General features: G+C 38.3%; 1 protein-coding gene across 1 annotated transcript; it reads right to left on the bottom strand.

Moving 5' to 3' along the window:
- Window positions 1-3,089: 3,089 nt before the first annotated feature.
- six3a (SIX homeobox 3a) lies at window positions 3,090-6,689 on the bottom strand. Its single transcript, XM_056265518.1, has 2 exons — window positions 5,671-6,689; window positions 3,090-4,193 (listed from the first exon to the last, which is right to left on the bottom strand). The coding sequence occupies exons 1-2, from the start codon at window positions 6,360-6,362 to the stop codon at window positions 4,001-4,003; spliced, it is 885 nt and encodes a 294-aa protein (XP_056121493.1). The 5' UTR covers window positions 6,363-6,689; the 3' UTR covers window positions 3,090-4,000.
- Between the last annotated feature and the right edge of the window lie 2,289 nt (window positions 6,690-8,978).

Raw genomic sequence — 8,978 nt, 5'->3', positions numbered from 1 at the left:
TTGAAAAAACACACGCATAAAAGGTGTATTTTCTTATTATTATTTTTTTACATTCGACGTGCTGATATTAGTTGAGCTACTTAGCAGTTTGAATGCTTTCAGTAGCGATATGTTGTCTCAGTCAGTAGCCTATACGCATGTCTGCTTAACACCCAGCCACCCACATGTGAGAATGGGGAATGATTCGGGAAATACTCGAGTTTTTAAGACTTCTGTACCCTTACAAGTTGTTGTGGTGAAACAAAATCTCAATATTTCTACTTCTTCCATAGTTCGTTGGATCTCATCCGAATTAACCTTCAAACGGGCTCTTACACTCTGATCTTACTGCTGATCCTGTATCATAGCCTCTTGTGACCTCTAAATTACTCTGTAATAGAATTACAGTTTTTAATCCTGCTTGCCAAAACGCCTCATCACAGGCTGCTGGTCGAGAACAACACTCGCATAATTCCTTAAATGATTTATGACATTTTTATTTATTAATTGACTTTAGCCTACTGAATGAAAGTCATATAGTGCTAATTCGTTTACTTCGTCTATCAAAAAAATAATAATAATACAAAATCTGTGGCTGTCTCTGCATGTGTTGGAAGTAGCCTAGCTCTTTAGTTATTGCCCTTATTTCAGTTTTTGGACCATAGAGGGAAAAGGAAAGACGCGAGCATCTGACCTAAATAGAATAAATAAATAAAAAAGCCTATGGAATTGATCCAAAGGACCCCACAATATATTGGGTAAAATAGAATAATGAAGTGATGTAACATTTCCTTTGAGATGCGAGGAGTTCTAATGACGAATCATTTAAAATATGTCAGTCGTTCAAGTCAGGATGGAAATTAGGCTACCGCCAACGTTTTTGTCACATTTTAGCTATGCATGATCTGAAAATAGGCCTACTTTTTGGATTGAATTATTCCCCCAATAATTTGATAACATAAACAATATGTCAGACCAGGAACTATCATTAAATGTGTATAAAATGAAATGTGTATTTAAAAAAAAAAAAATTTTTTTAGACATTTATCGGTTCGGTCATTGTCCTTTACTCTTCCGCCTAATGCACATCTTGCCACAGTTGCGGTAGCCTCACAGTGCGGATTCTAGCTCCACGTACCTTGTCCTGTGCTTATTTGTGAGAAGGGGACTGTTTCGGGAGGGGAAAGGCCCAGTCTTGCCAAGAGTGGTTGCACTGACAGGCTATGCCGAGGCTCCACGCTTTCAATCCGGGTCAGAGGGAACTGACGCTCATTCAGAACTGCATGAATACACACGAATAGAAAAGTTGTGTTCAGTTAGCCGATGAAATCAGAGAAAAAACAGGGCTGTACAATCTTTTCTTATTGCCGTCTGCGGTCCAATTGCATTCATTTGTCTCTGTGCGTCTAAGGTTATGGGAACAGGACAAAAAAAAAATCTATTCTGCCTTTTTGACACCCTCGCCATAGGGATAATACACACATGCTATAGGCACTGGATGTGTATGAAAATGTTATGTAGCCTATTGTTGCTCCAGTTATCACACACACACACACACACACACACACACATGTGTGTGTTTAATTATTAATCTTATGGGTAACAAGAGTTTGAGGGCCCATAACTCTTTGCAACTCTGCGAAAAGCATCGTTTGTAGGCTACCAAAAGAAATGGTCCGACACATAGTCTGTTCAAGATATTTTACTGTCAAACTATCGATTTTTTTTAGCGATGTCTTTATGATAGCTAAAAAGTCAATATAAGCGATTCTCGTAAATTAATTTCTTCCATCACACTCAAATTATTAGTAGTTTACCACCAAGTTTTTACCACCTGTTTATATCAAATAGCAGTAGTCTATTGTATTGATATTAGCCTGCAGTTTAAAAGAAAACTGCTCGTCTCTTAACCAATTTTTTCAGTCCTTAACATGTTTAAGAGATATATCGGCCAATAAATTAATGTAGCCTAGTCTGAGAGGATGATAAAGATCAGTGTAAAGTGAGTGGAGAGCTCCATCGGCCATTGATTGTCCATATCTGTTTTCTGCAGATGAACTTCAGAAGTAAAAAGTAGTATCTCGCGATCAACTACCAATGAATACAAATCAAATGCTTATTTATTTTAGCGCATTTATGTCATCAAGTGTCGTTAGGAGATATGAGTAGGATATTTCCAAATGGTATCGCTCATATTTAGACTTGAGAGGACTTACAAGACATAGGCATACTACATAATTACGATCGTGAGTGAAATAATAAAGACAAAGCCTTATTTAGCATTGACGGTTGTGGGAGATAAAAACTACACTTTCGTTAAGTCTCTAAGTTATCTGCCGTAAAACGGACAGACGGGAATCAGAGGAGGAGGGATAGATGATAAGGGGCAAAATATTAAAGAAAATGTTAAATCAGTTTACGGTTAAGAAGCGAGTATTTTAGGCTACTTTAAACAGAATTATTTCATGATACAAATGGCTCCTGCTCAATAAAGTTTGTTTTTGTCTTTGGTGCATTGACGAATTCGACAAAGTAATGCGTTTTATGAAGTAATTTATCACATTTACAAGCAGTTTCTTATTGTTTAGAAAAGTTATTCTCTATTTAGAATAACATTTACCTTTAGTATAATATAGTAACGGCAATAAACTGTTTGTGTTTGTTAAATTGCGCAGTAAGAATTCTGGAGCAAACTAACTAAACTTCTAAATGAAGTGCTCTGTGTGGTTTTCTCTGTGTTAGCTACTCGCCCAAAGGTAGCTTTTTCCTTTCCTAGCTCAATTTGGAATGAAAAGCCGTTTTGTTGACAATGGGACACTGGTCCAGGGGAGGAGTCCTCCATGATTAGTCAATTTAATGGTGTACACTTAATTTTTGCATTGTGTACATTAGCCACTGTCTTTTAACAAAAAGAAAGACGAATGTTCAACGTGTCACAGTGAATTTTTTTGTTTAAAAAAAGTTCCTGTACTACAAATTGTGTATGTTGAAGAATTGTTTTGCACATTACACAAGTGATAAACTTATTACATGCTCTCCGTAAACTGGAGAGATAATAGTTTGTTGTTGTAGGCTATAGAAAATGACTTGTGGAAATGACACACATAATGCAGTTTTATAACAAAATGGAATACTGTATTTTCAGTTTAGAAACGTATACATTAACAGAAGCACGCAAGAAAGTAACATTGAATTATAAGCGCTGGACTGGAAACATGAAATAGACTTGGTCAGTCGATGATGATGATATCCAATATTTTGTCTTTTGCATTAATCTCGACTGATAATTCATGGTCACTTGGAGTTCTTTTCATGGCATAAAACAGAGAAACAAAACGCCTAGAGCACTTACGTTTTGACGAATAGTTTATGTAGGGACACCAAGCCAAGAAAAGTGAACAGGGATAGAAAAGAGAATGGGTATAGCAATATTATTTACAGACTTATTTCTACACATATATTACAGACTGGGAGAATGATCGCATTATTTAAGATGTACATAATTCAATATAAAATCTCGAAATAAAAATAAAAATCTGATACAGTCATAACGATTCAGTTCCACATTTGACCAGTACCCCACATAGGCAGTGAAAGAAAGTGTAGTAAAAAGGTGCTTACGACTCAAATGATTGTCTGATGAACATAAAGGAAAAGAGGATTGCATCCTGGCTGCTCGTCGTCGCTCGGACTAAAACAGAAAAAAAGGCGATGGACACCGGTTTCTGGTAATTCCCTCTTCACGGTGGTCCTGGTAGACATAATAAACGTGGGGCATTTCCCCATATACAAAAAAAAAAAAAAATCAAAGAAAAAATATATATTTAGTTATATATATATCATGCAAGTGATGGGGTGGGGGAAAGGTGTGAGGTCCATTGAAAGCGCTTGAAAAACACGTGCTTTTATGTTTTTTTTTCTTTTTATAATAGTAATATCAATTGGTCCTTTTTCATCTTCCCCGATAATTAATAGAGTTTATTCAGGTCCATTCTCCTGTATATATTTCTCTGTTTGCGTATCATACGTCGCATTCCGAGTCACTTGATGTTACTGAAAGAATCGACGTGCCCGTGTCGACTCGCTCTGTCATACTGGAGACACTGGTCGTTGGACTCGCTGCAGTCGATGGCGACTCCGCAGAACTGCGTGGAGTGCAGCCGGATTCCGAAAGGGACCGCATGCCATTCTGCCCTATTCCTTGATGCTGGAGCCTATAGCAGAAAAGTGAAAGAATGGAATGCCTTTAGAATAGAAAAGTTGTAGGCCATTTTTTTTCACTGAAAAACGCGCCTCAATTTTCATGTAATTAGTATGATATATAGGCCTATTAAACATTTAAAACGATATAGATAAAAAAAATAGATCTCCAATAACTCTAAACATTTGCTTACATGATCAACTGGATGCTACAGCTATACAATTCCATAAAGCCCTGTTGCTACAAGGATTAAGTCTACATACCAAAAGCATATTTATAATCTATCCTCGAGATTTGATTGACTTCTCAGGATATTTGAATCTTGTAATGATACAAATAAGTATTGTTTTCATTTCCATGTTTATATGTTAAAATTAGGTGACGTCAGTTAAAGATTTGATATATTAGTGTGCTGTATGACAAAAAAAAGTCATAGTTCTTGCTTCTATTAGCGATGTGTGGTCATCCAGTCAAGTGCAATTTGTAGATGTATCTATTAAATAATATAAATCAGTTACACCAGTCAAAGTGTGGACTAAGTTTCTGCTGCTTTTTCATTCCCAAGACACATAGTAGCTTACTATTTAGCGTTTAGGAAGAAAAATAATTCGACTACTAAATCATCTGAAACAAAACTCACTCTAACTAATTTACGCGGTGTTGTGTGTAATATAATTACGAAGTACATTGGCTAGTCAAATTTTAGCCTAATAATTTGCACAGTGTCAAATTTAATAGGCAAAACACTAGACCCTAGAATAATTAATAATGCTTTATTTCTTAATGTTGTGTGTCCGCAGGGTTACAAATATTTGTATTTACAATCTCATGTTGTAAAACGTGTCTGTGTCTAAGAATATTTGATAAACTACTCTCTATAGTATTACTTTGCATTGACAATTACTTTGGGATTTACTTTTCCAATATTGCAACAGAGATGCTATACGTAAATTGTTTTTGTTTTCTCCAATTAGGCTTTATCCATATTTGTATTGTTATCTCTAGTATCTAAAATTTTAATTTATTATCAATGTTTTTTTAAAGCAAGATTTATATATTTGATTGTTACAAAATAGTATTTTTTGTCGTTTTTAACACGTGTAAGCAGAACACAGCTTTGATGTGAAGCACATACACATTTGATGATGGTATGCTATTTTAACTATTTCAGTTTTCATCGATGAATCAGAGGGAGAAAAATTCCATTTCCTTTTCACACTTTAATAAACAGATTACATGTAATTTGATCTATTTGCTGTTATGCTCTGGTTAAAACTTTCTAAACATCTTGCACACGGCACAAATAAAATGTCGTCTTTTTCGCTCCCTCATTGTTTTTGTATGTCCAAATCTATTTGATTCTGTTTTTTTTATACTTACACAATACATTGTGTTCACATATTTCACAAACAGTTAATTTATGAAAATATATTACGAATATTACGAAAGAAAATTTCCATTGAAAGGTAAACATATATAACGTGACTGACCTGTTTTTTGCTGCCGCTGCCCTGTCTCGTTGTCTCCGGTTTTTAAACCAATTTCCGACCTGTGTGGGAGTGAGTCCAGTGGCTTGAGCCAGTTCCCTTTTCTTGCTTGGGTTTGGGTAGGGGTCCTGAAGGTACCACTCCCGCAACAGACTCCGCGTTCGCTCTTTAAAACAATGCGTCTTCTGCTCACCGTCCCAGATGGTTCTAGGCAGGGGAAACTTCTTTCGCACCCTGTACTTATCAACCGGTCCTAGGGGACGCCCGCGTAGTTTCTCGGCCTCCTGATAGTGAGCCTCTAGCCACATTGCTTGTAATTTACCATGCGAGTCCTTGGTAAACTTGTGGTTCTCCAAAATGTGGTAGAGATCACGAAAATTGCCCGTGTGGAAGGCAACCACAGCCCGGGCACGAAGGATGGATTCATGCTTGTTGATCGCCTCGCAAGCACCCGGCGCCACTGGAAGCGACCATAGGAAGCGACCCAGCCGCTCGATGTCCCCGGTCTCCTCCAGCGTCTCGCAGACGCTCGCCACTTGCTCTGGAGAGAAGTTTAAGGTTGGTAGCTGAAACATTGACAAGTCTTCGGGAGACCTGGAGCTGGGCGCACTGCTCGCCAACAGCAAAGGGCGATCAGCAAAGTTTGGCAGGAAGAAATGAGAGGGATAAAGCTCTAAAGGCGATCTGAAAACCATGGAAATGACCTGGGAGAGAATGAAATTTGCGAAGGAAAAAAAGACCGACGAATTCGGATTGAATGATTCAATAGCTATCGCCTAATGACACCAGCCTCATAATATCTCCCCCTAAATCCACCGTGAGTGTAGCATTGAAATATTTTGTTTCGCTTTTCTATTGGTCTTCTTGGTGTCGTTGTAGCGTTGTCATGGCAGCCCTGCCAATCACTGTCAAGCGTGCCAATCATTAGCCAGTACGTAGAGGCTTTCACCACTTCGGCTGCACGCACGGGGGGTTATCAGGAACTCCAATCTCAACAGCACCCTCCCTTCCCTTGACTCGTGTGAAGTCGAAGCAGAGTCTCGCCTATTTGTTGAATGGAATGAGCAATTAGAGGGTGGAATATTATTGTGATCTTAACGAGGCTCGTTAAAGTTAAGAAGATATGTAGGGAGAGAAGGCAGGGGTGGGGTTTCGGGATGACAGTCACGGACACGGAATTTAAATGAAGCGCTAAAAACGGAATCCACGACAGGGTGCAGATAGGCTATTTCATTCTTTAGCGCCTCGTATGAAGCTGGAGAGGATACGATGTTACGCCGGCTCGCTTAACCCATAGCCTAGTAGCCTACATTAGCCGTAAAAACATGCAATCTAAAAGGATGGACATATTTGTTCGCTGTGCCTATATGCTACCGCACGCCGAAAACTCCGGATCGTTTTTGTATTTTGATCGCATTTTGATGCGATTCTCACACAGTGACAGCCGTTTACTAGTGGACGCACATCCCTGTGGCTCCACTGATGCTTTGCACTGCTCTGAGACCAAACATGGCCCGTTGCCCATGCATGTTGGAAAAAAGCACGTGATCATGGATAACTTTTATTTTATTCAACACTTTTTTTTTGCAGTTAAGCTATATAATACCAATATTGTGTACTACTTTTAGGTTGTAAAAACTAGAAAGACTTTTTAAAAGAATGAAGGATATAATCTATAACTATGCCACGAGATTCGGCTTCCAAAGGCGTGTTGGTATGGGTTTCATGGCTTGCATCAAAGAGTCTGTGCTGTACTATAGCCTATTTAGACAGTGCTTAGTTCGTGTAAAAAATTACGCGTCCACTTGATAAAGAACAATGACCATATATCATGAGAACATAAGCCGTAGTATTCAGGTTTTCTCTAATTTAGCTATAATGTTGACATAATTTAATGCAATTTCCTGAATTGTTCAGGTGTTCAGAACTGTCTCTTTCAGATACTAAATTGCATCTTATCAAAGTATACAGGTAAATGGGATAATATATTTTTAAGTCCTATTCCGGTAACTTTATTAGCCACTATCACATGTTCACAATGTAGCTACTGCAAGCTAGTGTGTTTGTGTGTGTGTGTGTGTAGCAGAATGAGGGGCGGGGAAGAGATCTTAATAGAAGTATTGGGTCACGTTCTGTCTCCAGGATCAAATCTGTTTGTTCTTCTGTCACAGGAAACTTAAGTGAAGTAACTCCAAGTGGCACTTGAAGTGGTCCCTTCGGAAAGCTTTTTGGACTGGAAATAACCTGTGTTATTTCATTGTAGACCGTATTTTTTAAAACCCACTTGGTCAAGCATGTTTTACATTTAGAAAAGCTCTTAATTATGCCATATGATACAGGTCCGTCTCGGCGAAAACAGTGTTTGCATGGTAGCCTACGGTTCAAATGTGATTTGGAAAGAGTAGCCTATACTCGCATTTAGTGGAAATTGCATAAAAACAGAAAGAACGTGCCAAGTTGCCGTAAAATCACTTTGTTTAACATAGCCTTTGTTTTCATTAAGCAAGTCATTAGCATCCCAAATAACTTCATTCACCTTGTTTAATCGTCTATTTATCCCCTATAGCTTTCTTTGCTCTGTACTATGCCAAAATCAGCGGGGAGCAAGGTCCTCAATACCGATGAACGTTTAGCTCTGTCTTTTTTAATACTGCACAAAGACCATGAAATAAGAATGTGACAGTGGATTATTTCGCAGCTGAACATTTATTATTTAAACATGTTTCTAGTTTCAGTATTTTTAAGTGAAGGGACATCAGGGGTTTGAAACTTAACACGTAATTTCGGCGTTCACATGTCTCCCTGAAAGAGCTTTAATAAAGCTACGTGTCGTCACAGCATGCCAGAGATCACGGAGAAGAGCTCGGTCGCATGAGAAGGTAAGCAAACCATTTCTTAGCTCTCGATTCAAACTTGCTCTCACTTCTTATCACACGAAAATGTGTCCTCCCATCCTCTCACCAATGTTGGCAACTACGCGGTTAACATGCATGAGTAATTTTGAGCATTGTGTGGTGAGTCGGGGACTTGCATGCAAGTGTTTGAGGAGGAAAGGGCACGGGACACTGCCTTCTCCGATTAAAGGTTTTATTTCATTTTAAACATTTATTCTGTTTTTACATCCACTCAGGTCATCATTAAACACTGCCAAACCGGAAATCGATCTCCATGCGACGGCTGCAGAAAGAGAATCTTCTCGGGAGCGGTGGTTTGAGTCTTTCTGTTTTTATTTTTATTTATTTATTCTTGTCTTAAACTAACTTATGGGTTGCAAAACTTGATGTAACTCCATCGATTTTTTTATCCATTGC

Source organism: Rhinichthys klamathensis, unplaced genomic scaffold, assembly GCF_029890125.1.
Source record: "Rhinichthys klamathensis goyatoka isolate OS25496 unplaced genomic scaffold, OSU_Roscu_1.1 h1tg000235l_1, whole genome shotgun sequence".
NCBI classification, from domain to species: Eukaryota; Metazoa; Chordata; class Actinopteri; order Cypriniformes; family Leuciscidae; genus Rhinichthys; species Rhinichthys klamathensis.
This window is presented reverse-complemented; position numbering and strand designations above follow the sequence as displayed.

Excerpts from the sequence above, each read along its gene's own strand:
- six3a (XM_056265518.1), bottom strand. The coding sequence starts at position 6,362 with ATGGTTTTCAGATCGCCTTTAGAGCTTTATCCCTCTCATTTCTTCCTG. Across the intron at positions 4,194-5,670 it reads GCAGCGGCAGCAAAAAACAG|GCTCCAGCATCAAGGAATAG; the intron begins GTCAGTCACGTT and ends TTTCTGCTATAG.